Raw genomic sequence first — 25,027 nt, 5'->3', positions numbered from 1 at the left:
ATGTTACTTACCATTTATCACAAACCGGCATCTTTTTCTTCGAAAGCATCTCTCGCGATTTGTGGCGGTATCTCCTCGATACCATAAATATAAAACATAAAGAGTTATGGTATGAATTTGTATTATGCTTTATATTCAGCGTACCGGTAGTTTCTATTTTATTCTAATATTCTTTCGGAAATGAAAAATCGTTGCTTTCCATAACTTATTCAATTTTTATGTTTGTTGTTTCTTTGAGGAAATATGTTTAGCGTTGGGAAATTGTGGTGGCAGAAAATGATTTATATCGACAGATTTATTCCATTTAAATCTAAACGTAAATGTACATAAGTTTTGTTATTTTTCATTTTTTCAGTTGTTAGATAAATCAATATTGTTATCATTATTATATTATTTATTTATTTTAACTAATAACTTAAAATGGTTATCTCCAAAACAACTAGATTCTCAAAAAATTGCTGGATAAACATGTTAGGTTAGGTTAATAGATCATGTTCCCAAATTATTTTTGAAGATGCTACATGTTCGTATAATTAAAAACTGTAAGAATGAATAAATAATATTTAGTTTGATTAAAACTAGAAACCAGAGACACGTGGATGTACAGCTGGTTCCTAAAAAAAAACTGATACGACTCTTAGTAAGATTTGATCATTTTGAGCAGTGGTTTTGATTGGTCTGCCAATATATGATATTTATTATGACAGACAAATAATAAAATAAACAAACAACCAACAAACAAATGATTACATATGTTAATTCAATAATTGTAATAATAATTATTAAGGTCTAAATTTTGATATTATTTTGAATTCCTGCATTTTATAAAGAGTATAACTATAAATGACAGTTTTTACATAAAATGGGGTTGTTATTTTGTATAAAACTTAGAGGTAGCTGGTTAGACGAATGTAGAAATAATAATGGAGAAAAAATGCAATATTTTGACTGTAAATAAAAGTAGCAAAAATAGCAAATATTTATTTGTGAATAAATTACGAGAATTAACTAGCTTTAACTCATTACTAAGCGCTATGGCAAAATTAACAAAAATTTTTAAAAGCTACGAAATAACTACCGATACAAAAATGAGACTAGTAAGAAGTCTAGTTTTTCCAGTTTTTACTTATGCATCGGAATGCTGGACCCTTACTGAGAAAGACAAAAAGAACATAGATGTATTTGTGATGTACTGCTGGTGACGAATGCTGAGAATACCATGGGTGACCCGACGAACAAATGAATCCATACTGGAATAGCTAAACGTAAAGAAAAGACTAAGAACACAAATATCAGAACAAACAATAAGCTATTTTGGACATGTGCTTCGAAGAAATGGTCTTGAAAAACTTACCATCCAGGGAAAAGTAGAAGGCAAAAGAAATAGAGGTAGATCTCCCACACGATACACGGACCATATTGTTGCTACCATTGGCGCTCCATTGTCAGAATGTGCTCGAATGGCAGAAGATAGAAAAACGTGGAGGAACATAGGAAAATTTAGCTAATAGTTTCATGATATCACGATACCTGCATCAGGTCAACGACTAAGAAGAGAACTCATTACTGTTATTTGTACAAAGAACATAAACTCACCTTTTGAAATATTGGTATATTTGGTAAATTTTTCTTGACATGGTCAGAAAGAACACTCTGACCGTTAGGTGTTTCATGGGACAAGTGTACTCCCTTAAATCAGCGTTATTGTAATGCGCTTTGAATGGCTATAATTTAACTTAATTGCCACAGAAATATGATACGGTACACGTTTTGTGTGTGTGTGGGCGACACAATTATCTTCAAAACAACAAAAGAAATTAAATTCTTTGAACAAACTAAATGTTTTTATTTAAATCAGTTCATCATTCATCAGATCAAAGCCAGTTTAATAATGAGATTTTAGTCAATAACAGGAAACAATATATTTTAAAGCAAAAAAGTTAGAATATATCATTACTACATCAGGGTAACTACATCATCTATTACTACCTATGGGTTTTCTAAACCATCTAGTTTTCAACACATTGTAATCAACATATACAGTTTACAGTCGAGGAGGAGGTAGATAATTCTCTACCATTCCTTGACATGAGAATTCTAAGAACTACAGACCAAGTGTTGAAAACTAGATGGTTCAGAAAACCCATATGTAGTAATAGGCTATTACTCACATCATCCAAATAAGATGAAAATGAACCTTATAACAGGACTAAAAGAACGTGTTTTAAGGCTTTCCTATCCAGATATTGTACAGAAGATCTTCAGTTGTTAAAAAATATTTTAATTGATAACTCTTATCCTCCAGATATGCTACATAGGATGCTTTTTTCTAATATTTTTAATATAAATAACTTAACACCTTTTTTTCTAAATCTTAGAACATTGTATCCAATAATCAGAACACCTATTATCATTCACTACCTTTTATACCATCATTAACACCTAAATTATACAAACACTAAAGGTTATTGACAATATAAAAATAGCAACAAAGAACATCAAAACTATTTCATCTTTATATTCCAAAACTAAGTATCCTATAGATAAATTAGATAAAACAAATGTAGTATAATACAGCATTCGTTGTACTCAGCGTGAAGCTGTGTATGTTGGTGAGACCGGAAGGAATCTGTCAAACCGTATTATTTCTCACAAAAGTGACTGTAGAATTAAAAAACCATCTTGTGCTTTAGCAGAGCATGTAATCGACAAAGACCATTATATTATGGATTTTGATAACAATAAAATTTTATGTAATGAAAGTAATAAATTCAAAAGGACTTTTTTAGAAATGGTTTGTATTAGCAGAAGTGATAATAATTTAAACAAAAGATCAGAAATTCAAAATCTAAGCAAAATTTATAATTATATTATTTCTGTATAGTTTATTCATTAAAATATCACCTTTTAATTTAATATTCCATATACTTGTTACATTGTTTAGACATCTATCAATGATGAATAAATCTTCTTTTTTATTACCAAATAAAAAAGAATTTTTTAAACGAAATTTTATTTTTTGGCAATATAATTGTCAAAAATGAAAATTGTAAGTTAGCATTCATGACATTGAGGCTTATTTGTAATTGGTAGCTATTCTAACTTATTTATAAATTCAATTATTTATTTTTGTTAAAAAAGTTTTTCAAAATTACTAAATTTAGAGAAACATTCATTGGATATTTTTTAAAATAGTTTTTAAGATATTTAACAGTTTATATTTACTAACGAAACTAATTTTATTTGGTGAGTTAAAATTTATTTTTCTAGTTTCAGTCTGTAAGATTTTTCGTAAATTTTTAGAAGCTCTTGATAAAGATTGTAAACACAATTGAAAGCTTGACATAAAGAATAATTTACCAATAGCACCTTTTATTGACTCCAACCCATAAAAAACATATATATATATATATATATATATATATATATATATATATATATATATATATATATATATATATATATATATATATATATATATATATTTAACATGATTATTTCGACCAAAAAACAATTTATAAATATGTTGGAAATGTCGGGTATGTGGTCTATATTAAATAAAAATCTTTGTTTTTTCTAAAGCTCAATATTTCGCCATTTATTTAATAGCTTCATCGGGAGTAAAGAAATTAAAAGATTATACACATAAATAAAATTAAATATTAAAATAACATTATTGTTGATGAAACTGTACATTTAATAAAATGCATGTTAAAATTTAAAATATCTTTGAGCACGTTCGTTAACAATAAACACTTGTTCCATCTTATTTATTGTTAACGAACGTGCTCAAAGATATTTTAAATTTTAACATGCATTTTATTAAATGTGCAGTTTCATCAACAATAATGTTATTTTAATATTCAATTTTATTTATGTATGTGTATAATCTTTTAATTTCTTTACTCCCGATGAAGCTAATAAATAAATGGCGAAATATTGAGCTTTAGAAAAAACAAAGATTTTTATTTAATATAGACCACATACCCGACATTTCCAACATATATATATATATATATATATATATATATATATATATATATATATATATATAATATATATATATATATATAAATATATATATATATATATATATATATATATATATATATATATATATATATATAAATTACTTTCGTTATAATTGGCAAGCAAAACTTGTAACTATAAAAAAAATATTCAATCTAATAAAAAAAAATATTACTTTTTATTAAAAATACAAAAATAATTAATGAAACGATCAAACGATCTTACTAAACATTGATCCAAGGAATGCTTTTTTGCATATTGCTTCAAAACCGTTAATTTCAATTCTGTTATAATTAGCGGTAAAAATCTCCAGATTCTGTAAAATATAAATCATTTCAGGGAAAATACTTTTCAGGGTTTAATTAAGTGTCTACTAGAGCTTTTTGTAGAACTTCCCACTTCTGTAGCGTTTACTGTCTTTCCTCTTCGAAATAAATTTAAGGCATTTTAGATCCCGACAAGACAACGTAGAGTATATTATACCTTAGTTTATTAAGATGGCATTGGTCGAGATTTAATATTTATATACAGTTTAGAACAAAAAACAAATGGCCATTTTCTATTTTTTAATGGTAAAACCAATAATATTTAAATTAATTAAAAATATAACAACAATACAATATATTAACAGTTATTTCTAAACATTTTTCTAAAATATACCTCCAGACTTTAATCAAAAGCTTAATAATTTACAAATTTATATAAAATTTCAAAAATTTGTATTTACTTTTTACTTATATGTATTATTTTATTAGATAACTGTTTCAGCCCTGCTGAGTTCCATGACCCAATTCAAATATTATGCCTCTGTTTATCCAGTACAAGTTACCTGTATTATCGGTGGCACTGAAAACTGTTATACTTTTTTCGAACAATGTTGCGAAGTTCTTGATTTATTCGTTCAAATACGCTAATAGTTTTTCTGTTTCGTTATTTATCTTTTTGGTTTCATCTTTTTCTTTGGCTTTCAGTTGCTCTTAGGAGCAACTGCAAGCTTTCTGTGATTTGTGCAGTTTGAGCATTAGTAAGGTCCATTTGCTTAGTTCGGGCATATTTTAACAGATTAATAGCTGGAAACCTACAAAACAAAAGTTCCTATCTCACAGTTTTAACAGCTTGAATAAACTTTTATTATACAAAAAGAGAAATCAAACGATTTCTACCTAGCGAAACCGAATTCAAAGTTTTACCAGTGTGTTTCCTAAAATTTGCGAAACAAACAGCTGGATAAATTACTCGGCAAGGGAATCTAAAATTGCATTCCACATGCCGTTCATCCTGGTCAAAATTCGTAGTGAATTCAGTTTCTGGTACTCCAAACGAAGTAAGTAATAAAACATAATGACGGTATTAAATTTTTGTTTTGGTACAGGGCAGCGACAACCGCTGATACGTATTTCGACCTCCTTAGGTCTCGTCAGAACGGTATAGTCACTGCTCTGAACCAAAACAAAAATCTCTCCCGTCCTAGACAATAGTTATTAAAATAACTATATACGGACGTAACTACGCCATCTAAAAACAAAAAGAAAAATCAAACGATTTCTACATAGCGAAACCGAATGCAAATGTTTACCACTGTGTTTCCTAAAATTTGCGAAACAAACAGCTGGACGGGAGAGATTTTTGTTTTGGTTCAGAGCAGTGACTATACCGTTCTGACGAGACCTAAGGAGGTCAAAATACGTATCAGCGGTTGTCGCTGCCCTGTATCAAAACAAAAATGTAATACCGTCATTATGTTTTATTATACACTCTTTTATTAAAAAAGAAGAAATATTACAAATAGTAGAAGTGTATACTAAACCCTTAGACAAGGAAAGAGACTAAACCCACTAATACCCACTATACTAGGTACTCAAATAAAATTTTGAGTACCTAGTATATATTTAAAAAATATATTTCAGTTATAATTCAATTCAAACATATTCTAGTAAATATATGTACCTATTAATCACGCATAGTATCATGTATTTGCTTTGCTAAATCCTCTTTGTATAGGGTAGTATACTTATTTTGTAAGGTAATAAAACCAAAGTTTATGTTGCTTTTATCCTAGTAAACCATCAACAACAACCATAAGCACAGATTATTCTGTACCATAAGACCTTTTCTGATTGACTGGTGACTGGTGGTGAGGAAATTTATTTCCTTAAAATATTTTTATTTTGTACACTAAATAAGTTTATTATTTGTTATGAATTTATTATATGCAGCAAATAAATAAATAATGATTTTCGGTAATTCGTAAAGTTCTATTTTGTTTACGTTTGTTTACTATAAATATTGACTATAAGTACGCGTGCTTGGTTGTATAGTAATTTTCAGCCACTTCTAGTCTGTCAAAAAGTAACTAACTTCGCAAAAAACAATTACTAAATTCACTAGACACTTCGGAGTGGAAATAACTATAGTTTAACTCCATGATGTTGTAGGAGTGTTATTTGCTTTGCATTTTGGCACTTTTGAGCAGCCCCTGTAATTTGCGGTGTGTACTTCACCGCAGTTTGCACATTTATGATCTGCGCTGTTGTCTTTTGAGACTTACAACTTGGATACTCTTCCACACATTTTACACATTTGGGGCCACAGTGACAGGATTTGAATCCATGAAGGATACCTTGGCAGTTTAAGTATACCCTTGACGATGAAGCGCCATTTAAAACTCTAGATTATAAGAAGGGAAAAAAAGAAGAGGTCGACCGTCACTGGCTACCATAACTGTTCCTCGATCATACAATAGTACCTTGAGTATTAATCCAAAGAAACAGAAGGACCTTTTATCGATGTCAGACCTGATAGACAAAGACTGCCATGCCTTTTATGAAAATTTGCCAACCACATCCAATGCAAAAGAATATGACGAATTGTGCGATGATACATTGGATTCGGATTCAGAAGACTAATTGGTTATACAAATCCAATTTGTAAGATTTCAAGCATTAATATAAAAAACAAATGTTTTGTTTTTCATTTCCCTTTCAAAACAATATATACATAAAACAATTAATTTATAAGATGGCAAAACCACATATATCTAAAATATCTAAGATATTCCAAAAACTAGCAAATAATCTTCCTTCATGTTTCACACATTAGAAGTACATTCACTTCTTTGTACTATTGCACAAAAAACATAACAATACCTTTTATCACCGAATTAATATTAAGTTTGAAACCTTAAAAGTACTGTCCTAAAAACTATCAAAAATTGACATATATGGTTTCGTCATCTTTCCACAGAGTTGTAGTACTAAATGATGTCTTTGTTTTTAAATTCATCTTTGATGAATATTGGCATAAAGCATATATTGTTAGTTCCTTTCTCCTCTGCTTTTATTGTCACCAAAAACAGGGGGAGTCATTCCTGTCGGCTCTTTTGGAAATTATATTTGAGACTTTTACTTCAATGTCTTTATTTTGTAGTTCTTCCATTATACTTTTTGGGTCATTAAATTCATGTAGGCCAGCTTTTTAGGTCCATTGTTCAAGCTTTTCAATCGATTTTATTTTTTGTGTTATATTTTTTCAGCGTTTTGACTATGACTTGGTATGATTACTGATTTGACAAAATTCTTCTTTTCTTCTTCTATTTACGAAGATATGAATCTGTTCAATTTTCAATGTGCCTCCAATAAGTTGTCGTTCCATCGTCTTCCTATTGGGGAACCGTCTCTTGCCGTCTTTACTACTTTACTTGTTGCCATTCGGCTTATATGATCGTTTTATTCTACTCTTCTATTTCTTTTCCAGTCCTTCATGTTCTTAACCTTGCATCTATATCGTATACTTCTAGTTCTGTTATATAGTGTTTTACAATCAATTTTTCTAAGTGTTTTCATCTCTGCTATTTCTAACATCTTTTTTGTCGTTTCTGTGTCAGATCGTATTTTTGCTGCGTATGCCATTATTAGTCTGATGACTGTTTTGTAAATTCTGTCTTTCATTTCTTTCCTGATATTTTTATTTTATATATTGTTTTATTCAGGCAACCTATGGCTCTGTTTGCTCTATTTATTTGATATTCCTATTCTGTTTCGAGCTTTATGTAGCTAAATAATGTGATGCTTAGATATTTCAACTCCATCACTTGTTCTATTTTCTGACCTTCCAGCTCTAATTTACATCGTAGTAAATTTGCTGTTCTCACCATGCAATTTATCGTTTTTGGGAATATTAACATGTTAAATTTTTCTGGTGGTTATATTGAACTGCTGCAGGATAGGGTGTAAATAATCTTCACATTAAGGGAGTAGTATTGCGTTGTCTGTGTAACAGATTATTTTAAGTTGTTTTTCTTCCATTTGGTATCCTTTTAAGTTCTTTCTTTTTATATTATTGCTTCCATAATGAGGTTGAACGATAGAGGAATTAGGGAATCTCCCTGTGTTATCCGATTGCCAGCTTCAAAAGAGTCAGTTAGTACTTCGATAGATAGGTAGATAATTTCAATCGTTTTTATTTTTCCTAAAGGTATCTCTCTTGCGTACATTAAGTGGATAACGTCCTGTAATTCGACTCATTCAAATGGATTTTTAAGGTCCATGAAATATTGATATGTCGGTTTGTTGTATTCGAATGATTTCTCTTTCAATTGCCTCATTATAACTATAGCGTGACCCTTTGTTCTTTGATCATTCTCTATATTTATTTCTGTATTTCGTAGAAGTCGTGTCCTATCTGTTTTGAGAAGCTCTGCAAGTGTTTCCTTTTTATTTGTCTGACTAAAGTAATCGTTTCATTTTTGACCTGTTTATAGTGGTTGCATGACTGTTTTGTTTGTTATTATCTGTACTGTATAAAGGCTTTCTTCTTTTCTTCACATTTTATCTTCACTTCCTCTCTAAACCATGGGTTTTTTTAATATGTTAGTGTTTGTTACTTTCCTCTCTCCAAGTGAGTCTGTTGCTGCGTTAATGATGTTATTTTTAGTTTTGTTGGCTTTCCTCGATGTTATCGTTTTATAATAATTTATTCGTAGCATATTCTTTTTTCTGTATAAGTAGTCCGTGGATTCCGTATTTCCTCGGCTTACTGTCAAAACCCAACATCCGACAAAAAGTTCAAAATGAAGTTAATTGTACAATCATAAAAAATTGTACTCTTTTTTCTTCTGATAAAAACCAACAACTTATTCGCAATATGTTAGCAAAGTTATAATAAAATTAATTTTTCAACAACTAACAACAACCAAAAAATAAGTAACAAAAGATTGAGGCAGTTTTGCGATCTGATTTTTCCGACGAGGATTTGTCTTAGTTACCTCCTGCTCAAAGAGTAGTAGATGATGTAGTTGTTTAAGATGAAATTGGTGATATCTCTTGCGGTTACACTTTTTTGCAAAATGTAATACCAGACATCCAACAACGTCCAGTGCACCCATTAAAGGACTCAAATTGTGTGACAGAACCTACGATGTTACCAGATAGTTAAATATTTCCTTCTTCATCTCCAAAAATTCAAGTATTATAAAATGTATTATTACCGAATAATATTGATGTAAGTTGTCCAACTTCATCCAATACACAGATTTGATTTCTAACAAACCAGTGGTTGCTAAAATAAACAGTTTAAGAAGATAAAAAGCAGGCAATCCCAGTGAATGGAAAAGAAATGTGGCTAAAAGACGTCGTTCAGAGTATTTACCCTATATTACTAAAAATTATATTACGTGATGGCAAAAGCCTTAAACCAGTTAATTGTGACGAATGTATCTATAAATGTGCTGAGCATTTTTCAATGGAACTGCGACAGGTACTTTGCGCTAATTATTGGAAAATGGATTTAAGCCCAGATATGCCCAACGTCCTACATATAATAGAACTCCTGAAGCAAGTCCGATCCTGTGTTATTCTTGCCCAGTAACTAAATGCTGACTACAGGTAATGGATCTTTAGGAACCACCCGATGTAATAAAATATAAAACGACTATAAGTTACACCATAATATTTGTGTAGTTAACATCAAAAATTGTGTAAATTTGAAAATGGCCGAGTATGGTATTTCGTTCGCAAGGTAAGCAAAATTTGTATTTTTAAAACTATATAAATAATATTCTGGGATGTGCATTTTATCGTAAAAAGAAGTATATTTAGCAATATAGGATCAACAGTAATGTACAAATATGTTAGGATATATTTTTGAACCTCTTTTCAACAGCGTCCTACATGTAGAACGTTGGACACATAACAGTACTACATACAGAACTTTATTTTTGCTTCAATTACATGCTTTTATACAAAATATATCAATAATTTAGCATATGTCAGATATATTTTTCTCTAAATGATGCACTGGCTATGCTGGAGGACGAGGAAGATATGGTAGAAAACGTTGAGTCATTGACTATTTCTCCGCCAGAAAATGCCACGGATTCTCAAACTGATGAAGATTCTGGTGACGAAGACACAATTATCATAAATAATCTACCTGCCAAATAGAGCGCCTGCTGAAATTAATTTTCATAAATATAATACAAGGCAAAACATCAAAGAGAACAAAAACAATAAAGAGAAAAAAGATTTATAAATAGGAAACCGAAGATTTGGTGTATGGTGGTGAAGAATTTAGTAACGATGAAGAAAAAGTACCTCTGCAAACCTCTTTAGATTTGTATTCTTTATTTTTTGATGACAAAATATTGGACCTAATAGTTGTCGAATCAAATCGATATGTAGGGCAACAAAACCATTGCCTGAAAATAGAAAAACGTGAGATAAAAGCATCCATTGGAGTGTTATATTCAGTGGATATGCGTGTTAAGTAATTTTAATTTTTGTTGCTATAAAAATTGAATTATGCGTCTTACGCAGTTTAAATTTTAGTTGCTTTCCTCTTAATTAAAATTAATTCCTCTTCTATAATTTTGGGATAGTTTAGGTTATTTTATTAGTTTTAGATTTAACTTTACGTGTTAGTGTAATATACAGGGAGATATTCTAATATGTTTCTCTTTGTAGGGTTTTTGTTTTCATTTCATTTTATTTTTTTTATTACGTTGTTCTTCTCTAAGATTCTCTAAGATTTTTGATCTAAGAATACATTCCTGGATACGTCTGCTAGTTTTATTGCACTTTGTTATTTGTTTATCTTCGCCCTATACCAATTTTAGTTTTATTTCTAAGTAGTGCCTCGTGCGTTTTGAGTTCTTCGTTTTTCTTTATTGTTTTATATGTTCTACAGTGTTTACGTCTGAGTTCACGTGACGTGTATAACTTGCAATTTTTTTTTGTGGGCAAGAATGTGGGCAAACTTTTTTTTTGGCACGACTAGTTACTGTATAGGTTATCATAGTATTTGTTAAGTAGTGTTACATTTGTATGGTTTTGGTTTACTTAATAATAATATATAATTTATAAGTGTGGTATAGTTTTATTTCCCTTGTTTCATATAACATTTATTTAGTGCTGCAACAGTTTGGTAGATTTGGAGTTGTAGTCTACTTTAGGCAGGGGCTGTAAGGTAAATTTGCATTTACATCCATTTACTTTACAAGAGAAGTTTCAACAAATCCCAAATCTCTACTTGAGCACAGCGGGATACTGCTTTATTTTCATCCAATAGCCGGTGTAGCAACTTGGCGTCCGTGTATGCGCAACGAGTTTATGCATACGTTCAGAAGTCATCATCAATTCAGTATCTCTAATTTCATTTATGATGTTGCTGTGTCCTGTTCTTACGATTACGTTGATCAGGAATGAAGAGACCTTATCTCCTCCTTAGAGCAATGCGCAGAAGAAAGAGCTTCTGTAGGACCTTCATTGGTGTGCTTCTTAGAGCATCTGTCATTCCAAGCAAGCAATTTGTTGCAGCTGGCCTATTTTAATTATTAGGCTTATGCTTATTTTAAGGATGTCCCGTATTTGCTGCACTACTGGTCACCATACTTCTGTTGCATTGGTAGTTGTTGTTTTTACCATTATATATCCATTGTGTCTGGACATATTGGTATTGGAAGTAACGATAAAGCGGACCTACGTGGTTATCAAGAAGCGCAGCCAAAAAATCAATATCGGACTGGGTAAAACGAATGAAATGTAACCAATGGTACGAACAAATGGGTCTCAATTTTGCTGAAAATACTGGACTTGAGGGACAACTGTAATCTAGATATGAGCCACAATAGATCTAGAGCCGCAATTAAAAACTCACATTCATTCATGACCTATTTTCCGCTCTCTTTGATAATAATTTGAACTTTTGAACATGTAAAATACAAAAAAGCGTAATTTATTTTGTAAAATAAAAAAGTATGTTTTTTGCTTTTATTTACTCGACTCGGGATGTTAAAAGTGATGTGTTTTACATAAATAAGTATATACAAGAAATAACTTTTTTTCTAATCAACTTTAAATTTATGTGTTGCGTAAACGAATCACCGATCAAATAGTAATACAAGCAAGAACGAAATTTTTAAGGCCTGATCTGCAAATCTGTTATGTGCTGGTTGATATTTATCGCTATTTACTGTGAGTTTTTGCTAGTTGCACGTGGTGTATCCACCTCAAATATGATGAGTTTAGTTGCCAGTCACAGTCAGGCCTGTGCTTGTTCTGATGTCGGCGTTGTTATAGTGTGAAACAAATCGGTTTGTTTTATAAATATAAATAAATCTTTAACGAAAATTGAACTTCAATTAGCTCTGGAGGAAATTGTTACAGGGTTGAAGAAGGATTCTAGAAGTAAGATAAATAAATATGAAAATGTGGCAATATTGTTACATTTTATTATTATTTTTCAGGAAATGTCGATATGGTGTATATTTTACCGGAAGTGTATGAACTCACTGATGAGGAAGACATACCGGAAGACAATAACTACAACTTTGGTACTGCTGAGATTGCTGGAACCTATGAAATTAACCCGTTTTCTGCTAGCGTAACCGAATGGTCACACTAAATGGCCCCTTTTAAATATACAACATTTAACACATACAGCGATATATGCAACTAGTAATACTACCACGCGGACTAGAGATATCTATGTAACGAATGACATACCCGGTACCTGATCTATTCGCTGGCAAAGTCGTGTTATAGTTATTGTTTGTTGGTGTTACAATGAGAAAGCATCAAAATGGACGTTCGCTTTGAGTAAGTAATATGTTTTAATCTTATTTTTAAAGAAACCAAAAATATTTTTGAACAAATAGGATCTAGAGACGTGTGTTTAAGACATATTTATATAATTTATCACAAAAGTATTGTATCAAATGCGGTAGAGCTTCTAATATTTGTTTGTGACCATAACGTCACACAGGGATAATATGTGATATTTAATAGGTTTTCTGTTTTTTCTCTTTAGACGTGGTTTTACACTACAAGAAGCATTGACCATGTTATATGATGCCGAAAATATAGAAAATAATGAAACATTGGTGTTTATTTCTCCTCCAAATGTTCATGAGGATACGGATGAAGATTCCGGCGACGAAAACGAGGTGGTTTAGTTGACAATTTGTCTCATAGACAGTTATTAGCGCCAGCTGAAGTTCGAATAAATCGTATCGAAAATATGGAACAAGGAGAGGAAGACTCTGTGGATCAAATAAAGACAACAGAACCTGATGAACAGGTGAGTCAAATAAATAAGGGAAAAAATAAAAAATGTAGAATTTCTAAAAAAACTGAGATCAAGCAATGGATAGAGGGAGATTTGATATATAATAAAAAATTTAAAAACGGGAATAAATCTGACAGTTATGAATGTTATGAAATGAGTCCATTAGAACTATTGGAACTATTTTTTATCAACGATATGTTTGAGCATATTTTACAAGAAACAAAAAAATATGCTGCGTTCAAGAATTTTCCAGATCTAAATCTCTCCATTGATGAATTAAAATGTTTTTTGGAATTTTAATTTTATCCGGCTACCATCCCTTACCGGGCAGAACATATTATTAGGATCAACAGGATGACATGGCAGTACACATGGTGAAAAATTCTATGCGCAGGAATAGATTTGATCAAATCATGAAATGTAAAAATTTGACGATAACAGCAGAATTGGAAGGACTGATAAAATGTGGAAGCTACGCCCCATTATAGAAAAGGTGCAAATGAAATGTCTTAAGTACTTTTAACCAACCGAGCACATGAATTATGATGAATCAATGATCAAGTATTTTGGGAAACATAGCTGTAAACAGTTTATCAAAGGTAAGCCAAGACGCTTTGGCTGTAAAGCTTGGTGTTTGAATTCTGAAGACAGTTATTTGATTCATTTTCAGTTATATCAAGGTAAACAGATTTCAACTGATAACAGTTATGTCGAAAAATTTGGATGTGCAACAGATCCTTTTATTCAAATGCTTAACGATCTACCAAATAAGATGCCAAATTACCATATTTATACTGATATATCTATTTACGAGTTTCAATTTACTTGCAGAATTAAAACTGAGGGGATATGACTGTACTGGAACAATAAGACAAAATAGAGTTCCTAAGTGTTGCCCTTTGCCGGACAACAAAGTAATGGCTACTAAAACTAGAGGTTCTGTTGATTATGTTATATCTAAAAATGACGGAATTATCTTGGTCAAATGGATAGATAATGCTGTAGTTACGGCTGCATCAACTTGCTACGGCATCAATCCTCAAAGTTACGTCAAGAGATACTCTAAGCAACAGAAGAAAATTATTCGAGTACAAAGGCTTTTGATTATTGCAAAATATAATACATTCACGTGTGGCACGGATAGAATGGATGAAGATGTGGCACGATACAGAATTGGCATCAGAAGTAAAAAGTGGTATTGGCCTCTTTTTATTTGTCTTGTTGACGTATGCCTACGTAATGCATGGGTGCTTTATAAGAAGTCCTCAAAGGAAAGAAAAAAAACACCTAATATAGTTTTCCGACGGGAAATTGCACAGATGTATTTGCGGAAATGAATGAGTGTCCGACAATCTACGATATGACAAAATTGACCATCTTGTTGTTCCAGTTCCTAACGGCAAAAGACGTAGGTGTGCAGGAGAAGGATGTTCTTCTGTGATACGTACACAGTGTAAAAAATGTAATTTAGGACTTTGCATTGAGTGTTTTGAAATTTTTCATACACAGTAGTAAATACATAATGTATATATAGGTAACCTCCCTGTGTGACCATATGGTCACAGCGTTTTTTTCTTATGTTTATAAAAAAAAATTAATAAAAACATATTTTTACGTTTATTTAGTTTCATTCCATTGTCATCTGCAGTTATATTTATGAAAAAATATATTTATTGATATTCTGGTAGAAAATGGGTTAATTAACGGGAGGAAGATTTGATACAAAGTAGTCACGATATATTACGAAATAGATACACGAGTCACAACATACCTAAGAAATCACAGGTAAGAAAGGAAAACATGTTAATAAAAACAAGAAAATGCCAGAGTGGGTAGCAGAGCATTTTTTACAAAAAATATTTCCTGAATCTAAAAAATCTGAGAAAAAAGAACAACTTATTGTTAATTTAGGCGACTTATCACCTCTTGTTATATTTTTCAAATTTTTTGATGGCAGTATTCAGAATATGATTATTGAGTATTCTGAAAAAAAGGCTCGAGATAACAATAGGTACAGGGAATCTTGATTTTATCAGGTTATGATACCTTGCCTCAGACAGCAATGTACTGGTCTTCAGAAGAAGATAAAGGAGTACAAATTGTAAAAGATTGCATAAGTAAAAATAAGTTTATAAGTATAAAACAAAATTTGCATTTTGCTAATAACCAAAAACTTGACAATTAAGACCGATACAGTAAACTAAGGTTATTTTTTATTAAAGTAAATGAAAAATTTATGTATGAAAAATTTATGTAGTATTGCGTATTTGCTCATACCTTGGCAATTGATGAAGAAATGGTGCTTTATTTTGCCATCCTTGTAAGATGTTTATTAGAAATAAACCTGTGAGGTTTGGTTTCAAGTTGTGGTGCATTTGTTCCGATGATGGGTATATGTTTAAATTGATTCCTTATGGAGAAGCTTCTCCACTATAAAACAAAAGTGAGTCCACTTATGAGTGACTTATTGTCCATTATTACCGAAAAAAATCAACACGAAGTTTTTTTTCATAATTTTTTTCCAATTATCAGTTGTTTGCCTTACTAAAGGAAAAAGGTTATTTTGCCTTAGCAACAATTCGTGGCGACAGAACTGAAAAATGTTTTATGCAAACTGCAAAAAATATAAAAAAAGAGATAAATGGGTAATACAACAGTTTTTTTGATAAAAATACATACATCTCGCTAGTAAGATGGTATGACAATTCAATTGTAACGCTTATAAGTACACACTACCATGACACTTCCCACCACTACACTTTCAGAAAAAAGCTACGAGGTAAATTATCAACAAAAAAAGTTACTTGAAGTACCACAACCTTATGTTGTGTCCAAATACAACAAATATATGGGAGGTGTTGACCTTCACGATAATGGAGTAGCCAATTATCGAATAAATATTAAAGGAAAAAATGGTGCTGGCTCTTGTTAACAAATACCAAGGATAATATTCTGGTAAATTCATGGTAAATTATTTATAACACTGCACATAAAAAAGTCACAGCTGGATTTTAGATCCTTCATTATTATATGCCTACTAAAAATGGAAATAGCAAATCCATCAACAAATCGACCGCGTGAAATCCAAGTATGCTAAAATAGTACTCACACGCCACAGAAGACAAAAGTACGAAGAAGATGTCAAATTTTTCACAGTCAGACAATTTACACCTACAAAAAATGTAACGTCTGCCTTCATATTGACTGCTATCAAAAATACCACACATAGTACACGCCATTGACCGGTGATGCGTTTATCCAACACCCAATTTTTTGCAAAAAACATATGTTTTAATTTTTTTTCTTGATTGTTTAGTTTAATTACATTATGGTAATAAAAGTTATTAAAAAAAAATAAATCCTCATTTTTCGTATATTTTCATACCTTGGTAAATAGTGGATTAAGGTATTTTACTTCACTTACTATATTTATATGTTTCAGGCCAAACATCACAAAGTTTTTTGAGAGACCCCGCCAATGAAGTGTGTGTGTTTTATTGGAACTGATTTTAGTATGTAACTGAAGAATCAATTTGTCAATAGTGTAGAATATGATTTGGGCATCTTCTCAGATCTTTAAATTTTTCAACAAACTGTCGGTATCAGTACGGTATCATTTACTTACATACGGTGTATTTAAAACTATTTTCTGCAGAGATTCCAACTCTCATATTCCCTAATAGCCCGAATCGTAATAAAAATATACCGTCTGCTTTTGATTTCAAAAGCATCTTATGGTAATAATAGCTTTCCATAGAAACCATCGTTCTAGTTTTGTTCGTACTAATTGAAAAATAAAATCTCCAATACACTTTTCCCCACTTTTCTCCTCTATTGGTATCTAACCCATTTCACGCCCATCTGCACTTGTCTTTTCCACAAAAGGAACAAACATCCTTTTCTTAATTATATACTTATTGAAAGTCATCCATAAAGAACGGGATTCCATCATAAAAGTCCTATGCCATTAGTTCAAGATTCGGTATAGAGGTGGAACAGGCGCAGTGGACTAAACTTTTTAAGCTTTGTATTATATAACAGTATTCCAGAAGCACAACAATAATATAAAATAATTATAACTTATTATAGTAATATCCAGTTAACAATTAAAACATTATTTCAACCAATAAATTTAAAGACACCAGCAAAAACTATGAAAACTCTTCACTTTGAAATTAAAAAAAAAACAGGTAATCAGGTTAAGTTATTGCAAAATTTTTATCATAATGGGCATATACAACAACTATACCAACAAAAAAGTTACATTTAACCTCAATTCCTACTGGCAGTGTTAATTTTTACTTTTAAAATTTTTTTAATAAAATCATTTTTAAATGTCATTTTATAGTCACTGCTCCCAATTTTTACAAAAACAATTCCAAATGTTGTGCATTAATAATGAGTATTTTAATATATGTAGTGTCTTGATATATGTGTTTAAACTGTTTCTATGTTTAGTTTTCTTCCTTTTTATTCAATGACCCTGTAACCCCGGAAACCTTTTTTGGATGGTGTTAGAAAGATCATCAATGGAGACAGTGCGAAAGTAGCTAGATGGTTAGTAAAGAGCGAGTCGGGGATTCGAAACTAGCTTTTGGAATCGAGAATGGATCCAACAGAAGAAATATTAAAGATGAGACAAGCTAAGATAGATTAGAAAAAACAGTCTAATTGTTTTTAAGCAAAACATTGACAAAGTTTTGTTGTTTAAACATTAACTGCAAAAAGAAGTTTTTTTCATATTTTGACAGCCTGAATATTTTTACAAATTTAAAGTGAAATAAAGTTGACATATGACACTTTGGAACGAAGTTAGTGCCTTTTTTTATAAATTGATAGCAGCTTTATTTATAACGATTAAGAAACCTAATCAGGGTCATCTGAAAGAACATACTTTAAGGTTTTAACATAAAATATTCGAAAAAGATTTCATTTTGATGGAATCGTTCACAAAGCTTCAAAATTATGGACCTGAAAAATGATCGGCCTTGAAACTAAGGAGAGCGCAGGAGGGAGAAGGAGCTGTTAACTGTATCTTCGTTTCTTGTTTATAGATTTCGACGTTTCTTTTTTTAACGTGTATGTACTTTTGCGTACATTACGAATATGTTTTATTTAAATAATTAGGTTGTTAAATAAACCATCTAATTTGTGTAAACAATTTTTTTAGTTTTTATTTTTTAGTAATATTTGAGGTAAATTTATTGTAGAAAATAAATAAATATGAATAATATATACTTCCCAATAAACTTCTTAAATATTTTATTTTTAATAGATTTTATGAAAAAAAAAAAAACAAATTACCCCATTCAGTTTTTTCTACTTTAAAGTACTTACTAGTATTTGATTAAAAATAAAAAATCTCCAAGAAAAATTTAAGATTTTCCTCAATGGAAAAATCATCTCAACGAAAAACTTTTCATGGCAACCTATTTATTTATTTATTTATTTATTTAACACTTTTTATACGTATTATAAAAAAAGAGATTTTTTGCTTCAAAATTACTTTCTTTTAATAACTTGGATTATTCTAAGACGTTATTCTTGTACTTTTTTCGTAAAATACGTATTTAAAACTTAAAATGCAATTAGACGAATAAAAATGTCGGTTTTAACGTTTTTTAAGGCCATTTTTTAATAGGTTTTATTATAACGAAATTAGAAAATCAAAAATATTAGTGAAAGTTTACAAAATAGGTTTAAAATGCGCCAAGTCATAGCATAAATCAGTTTAAAATATTCATGAAAATAAAAATTAATATATCGTTGCGCTTCGGGATATATTATAGTCTTGGCAAACATCCAAACTTTAACATTAAAAACACATTGTTTATTTTTTAGCCATAAGCTAAATCTTATTGTAATCGAAAGAATAAATATTATGCTACAACATTACAGTAAAAAGTTAGTCCAAAGTTTACCACAGGAAGCTGTTTATTTATAACAGTTTTTCAACAAATAAAAAATTTCTCAAAAATTCTAAAGGGACAGGCTTTTTTAAGATTGAGGAGAGCCGGAAGGAAGAACTGGTCAAGGCCCTTTTTCCACAGAGAGAGGATATAATTTAAGTTTATGCTACTCCAAGTGGAGACACTTATGACTGCATTTACAAGGAAATAAGTGACGGAAGCTGACAAAACGCTTAAAGTAGGAAAAGCGCCTGGACATAATAAGGTAGAAGCCGAGATAAAATCATCATCTAGAAGAAAGTACAATGGACACAGAATGGGCACAGAATGAGTTCTGTTTCTCCCAAGAGATCTGAAAACAGTAAATCTCATACTTTTGTAGTTCATGCGCACGCACGATGGATTATCCAATTTCCCAATTACTATAAAAAATCCATCAAATATCCTCGGATAGATAAGTTGATTACTGGAACGTTTTGTACATAATTCTGCACAGCATACAAATTTGTTTTTTTTTGCACAGAACTTCATTTGTAAAATATTTGTAAAACAAATATTTTACAGAGGTGACGACTTTATTACTTGTAAAGAGGCTTTTTTTTTCGTCTTTATAGAGGGGGCGTCTGGAATCTTCAAAATACGTCTTAGTTTAGGACGCCGCCTGACTAACTTTAGTGCAGGATTCGTTCTTCGTACTCCCGGCGATAATTCCAGAAGTACTTTAAAATGCCCTCTCGTCGCCGAGTGTACGCCGAACGCCTACCTGCTAAATTAGACCCTCCTCTATTATTCAGCGATCCAGAAGCGGAATAGCCGCTGTAAGGCCGGCATCACTTTCGAAGCACTACCTTTATTCATTCATTCTCCATTCATACACAGCCACACTCTATTCATCAACAAGGAGGCTCCCTGTCGCGTTCCAGGTAGCGCGTAGAAGATACTCATCGCTCCTAGTTTGGCATCATTCCCAGATGGGCATTTCCTCCTTCTCCACAGTCTGACCTACTTTTCTAGCTTCACCTTTCAGCATTATTCACTATTACCTTTAGCGTTGGTCCAGCTGACATAGCTGTGTATGTTAGTTCAACCTAACCTTTATTCTGTTCCTTTTCACTATCCATCTGCTGCAATCTAACATCGCATGTGTCACAGTGTCCAAGTATCCACAGTATAGGCATTCATCTGTATCAGCCTTTCCGATCCTATAGAGGTAGGCCCTAAAGCACCTGTGTCCTGTGAGCACCTGCGTCAGGAAATAATCCAGTCGCCTGTGGCCACAGTCCACCCAATCTCTTATGTTCGGGATCAGCATTTTCGTCCACTGTGCCACATCTTAAGTGTTGTTCCATTCTTCTTGCCATCTTTCAACTGATCTTTCCCTTTCCTGCCTTCTCTTAAAAAGAAAATAAATAAAAATCTTAAAACTTGCAAAGAGGCTAGAAAAACTAGATTGTGGATGGCGTTTAACAAATTCGTCTTATTTTTTTTGTATCGTCCTTCTCATCGGCCATCTGATAAGATGCAATTACTGATTCTTTGAACTTTGCTATTGAACTAGTAATGGTTTCAATTATTATTGGAATCTCTTAACCTTCATCAAACAGAATGAGTGGACGCAGCAAGCAGTTTCATCTGAAAAAAACACGTTATCCACTTCGTTCTAACCATCATCATCTTCTAACTCCAATTCCATCATCTTCTTTAAACTACCCCCTTTCCGTCAATGGCTTCTTTTAGAATCTGTCACTCATGATGTACATGTACATCGCAAAGAACATATTTTGGTAACTTACTATCTGTTTATACTTATTTCAGAAACTATTATTTTTACTTACTTTGCATAATAATGAATACAGGTAAAATATGAATACCATTTAATAATAAACATGCCGGGCAAGTGTTTACAAAAATATAAATATTTTTTGATATTGAGATGTGTACTACATGCGACATCTACCGAGTTAAATATAGATTATAGTACTGTAGCGGGTTATATTACTTACAGCCTTTAAAAAGTAGAAAGATCAGTTAGCGACAATGTAAGTAGACATACACTGAGGTATTCATTATGACTTAAAGGGTTAACTGGTACCATACGACATTTTGCCCAAAATAGTGAGAGGCATGCTATGAAAAACACTCTAAGATGTAAAAGAAAGACTTTGTTCTTAAAAAATCTAGAATGACGACACACTTTAAATTTCTTTTATTTATGTAGTGTGATAAACTTTTTATCACACTACAAATTACATTTAAATGGAATATTTATTCCATGGAAATCAAGGAATTAAAATAAAATAATTCAAGAAATCGTCTTGAAGTTATCTATATTAAAGGTCCTTAGAATTTTTATCTACCCACCTCTAAATCATAAAACGTCCAAGGCTATTACTCCAAGATTCGGTCACACATTTTTCTGAAGCAGCAGGATATCGAGACCAAGCGGGGAAACCGTTCAATAGGGTCCGCATGTTCGAATGGTCCTAACAATATGGTCGTTTTATTGGGATTGGCGAACGAACTACTGTAAAGGATAATTATCGGCCGTATATATATATAGACAGAAATGGTGTTAGGCGGAGATAAATATCCGGATAGGATGGCCAAGACGTTTGATGGCTGATCGATGGGTGCGTAGCGAATTCTGTGAAGTTTTATGACGTTCGTTATGTTACTGCGTGTATTAGGCAAGCACATGATATATTTTGTAAGAGATATATAGCAACCATTGAACTGTGATTAAGCTGACATTAAGATTTACAATTTGGACAGCAAGATTATCCCTTAACTTGAAACATAGTACTTTTATTGCTTTTGCGAAACATATGGTCTATAGGACCAGTATAGGTAAAAATTGAAATAAATCAAAAACAAATGTAGCATTTGAAGAGAAAAGCAAAATATTAAAGGGTTTATTAGGTATATACGAGCAAAAAAACTTGTTCATACATAATACTTACATAAAACAAAATGTGTAATATAGAAAACAACATTATTAGGCTTAATTAAGTAAACAAACATATATATTTCTAGATCAAACAAAAAATATACTACAGCTACCTACTAATTTTAAAGACAGGTAACGCAAACCTTTCTACTACACTCCAAACAAATAGCATTTGAGCAACGCACACATTTATAATTTGTCTTCCTCATTTTTGATGATGGACAAATGCTACACAATTTTCTTTTGGGAAGCTTATCATCTTTAACATTGTCGCCGATATTCTCTACTTACACACATTCTGACAACGTGTATAGCCTCTGGCAATTAGTCACCAAATTATTAAAAATATTTGAAATGGCCGCTGTTTTATCAGTTTTCTTCCGCTTTCCGCGATCCATGCTATGTGTCTAATCTAAGACACGACAAAAGTATTTCAAATCTTTTCAAAGACATCGTCATTCTGAATATTGGCCGACCCAAAACATCTTTAGAAAACAGTTGAAGCATATCTTCATGAGAAGATTTTATAATTAAAAATAGCATAAAAAGCCCCAGCAAAGCCTTCAACTCAACTATATTTGTGCTTCTGTAGTTTGATGTATTAGTCGAATCAGATAACTTTTCTCTCATTATAATTATTTTTTGGTTTGTCCATGTTACAATTTGTTCCAACATTTCATCATTAATTAACAACTTCCAAATATCTGATTTAGAAGGGCTATTTCCCAGAGTCCTGCTTAACGCTGTTAGGCCTCGTAATTCTCTGATAATGTTATGTATTTTTGTCCTTGTATTTCTCGGAGGCTCCGTTCCCTGCCACTGAAAACCGTTTTTTCCTTTGAATATGTTTACAGCCCCTTTTACTTGTAAAAAGTCGGCTCTGGATTGTAAATCATTTGACGGTTCATCTAATTCCAAAAGTTCGTGATCTGAATTCGATTCTTCGCTGCTAGAGGGTTCACTTTGCCAAATTACATAGTCATGATCTTCATCCGAATCATCTATAACATCTCTCATGTCCTCGTCACTCCCTTGCTCTGATAAATATAAATCTTGATCGTCGGCAACTAGTAATCTTTGTATATTTTTTTCAAAATCTGGATCAGCCAGATTTACTTTTTTATTACGGCCAGTTCCGCTAGGTCCTGCTCTATCCATCATTACTACAAAATTAAAATTTTTTAGAGTAATTATGTTTATTATGCAAAAAAATATGAAATACCTTATTGTTTATTAGTACAAAATCCGTAACAAGTGGCCTCCTAGACCTATCATAAAAACACTGCAATTCGAAACACCTGGTTTACTAGACCTACACGTTTTGAAAACTACTGTTACTACGACGTAAACACTAAAGCGATCGCTATGATACTGCAGAACTATGCTTGTGTTATACACTATTAAGAAGGTATTTAAGAGGACAGTTCATGCGGTTAGACCAATGTTTCGGGTTAAGGGTTATATAAATTATACCATGATATTACACCATAACCGAAGCTTAAGCCTATATTGTTTCTTGGTATTGCTCAATCATATAACAGGGGTCTCCAAAACACATTCCTCTTTTTAATATACATCGGTAACGTATTTAGTAGGAATTTTAACAAGTTCATTACAAAAATATTAAAACTTAAGTACAACCTATTAAAAAAAAGTCTTAAACCTCCTAGAACGATTAGAAATACTTTAGAAAAAAAAAACAAGAAAAGTAGATATAAAAATATAGACACCTTCCATACAGTAGAAAATTGTAATTTTTTTTATAACACCTGTACGGTGTTTGTATATTGCCATCTGGTCACAAATGACCAATTATATCTTTATGAGTACTAGAAACCAATTTGCTAATGATTTTTGCTTAGTTGAAGAGATATTTTGTGGAATGCAATTTTAGATTCCCCATGTCTGTAATAACATATTTATCAACATCTGTTTTGCCTCTTGCCTCTTATAAGGCACAGACTAAAGCATAAATCTGAATTTGGTTTGGAAAAATTAGTTTAAGGACCAATTATCAGTTATTTTCTGACCTAACTTAATAAACAGCAACTACTTAAATCTAAGGCTAACCCTATGGCTTACTCTTATTTTATCTATCAACTAGTGCACTACAACTAACATGAAATAACATCACAGCACTACTGTGATGTTAGTCTCTGACATACTCTGCTTTTTACACTTAACTGTTGTACGTTTACACTAATTTAAATGGTTTTGCCCCAATGAGTCTTCTCTTTAGTTTAGTGTTGTCAAGAAATTGGATTGTCTCGACATTCACATGACTGCAGCCTCTGCTCGTGACTTGTTGCTGTTCTCTTGATTATTTCGGTCACAGTTTTCATACCCAGGTTCTGGTGGAGGTTGCTGTTACGGATACCAAGGAGCATCAACAGTGTTCCTTAGTACTTTGTTTTAAAATCTCTAGATAATATGTAGATTACTAGCTTTGGTACAGCCTTAAAGTTAGCATCCATATACCTACACTGGCCTCAGTACTTCCTTGTAAATGGATAATTTATTATGAATGGATAATGTTGAATGTTTTTCAATCAGCCAGTATAATTTCTTATATCTAATATCA

General features: G+C 31.5%; 1 protein-coding gene across 1 annotated transcript; it reads right to left on the bottom strand.

Moving 5' to 3' along the window:
• Positions 1-22,845: 22,845 nt before the first annotated feature.
• LOC140446645 (uncharacterized) lies at positions 22,846-23,463 on the bottom strand. The gene has a single exon (XM_072539254.1). It carries the CDS (start codon positions 23,461-23,463, stop codon positions 22,846-22,848), a length of 618 nt encoding a protein of 205 aa, XP_072395355.1.
• Between the last annotated feature and the right edge of the window lie 1,564 nt (positions 23,464-25,027).

Source organism: Diabrotica undecimpunctata, chromosome 1 (assembly GCF_040954645.1).
Source record: "Diabrotica undecimpunctata isolate CICGRU chromosome 1, icDiaUnde3, whole genome shotgun sequence".
In the NCBI taxonomy this organism is placed as follows: domain Eukaryota; kingdom Metazoa; phylum Arthropoda; class Insecta; order Coleoptera; family Chrysomelidae; genus Diabrotica; species Diabrotica undecimpunctata.
Note: the sequence above shows the minus strand (reverse complement) of the source record. Positions and strands in the feature narration are given on the sequence as shown.

Coding starts and splice junctions, on each gene's coding strand:
- LOC140446645 (XM_072539254.1), bottom strand. CDS start 23,463: ATGAGAGATGTTATAGATGATTCGGATGAAGATCATGACTATGTAATT.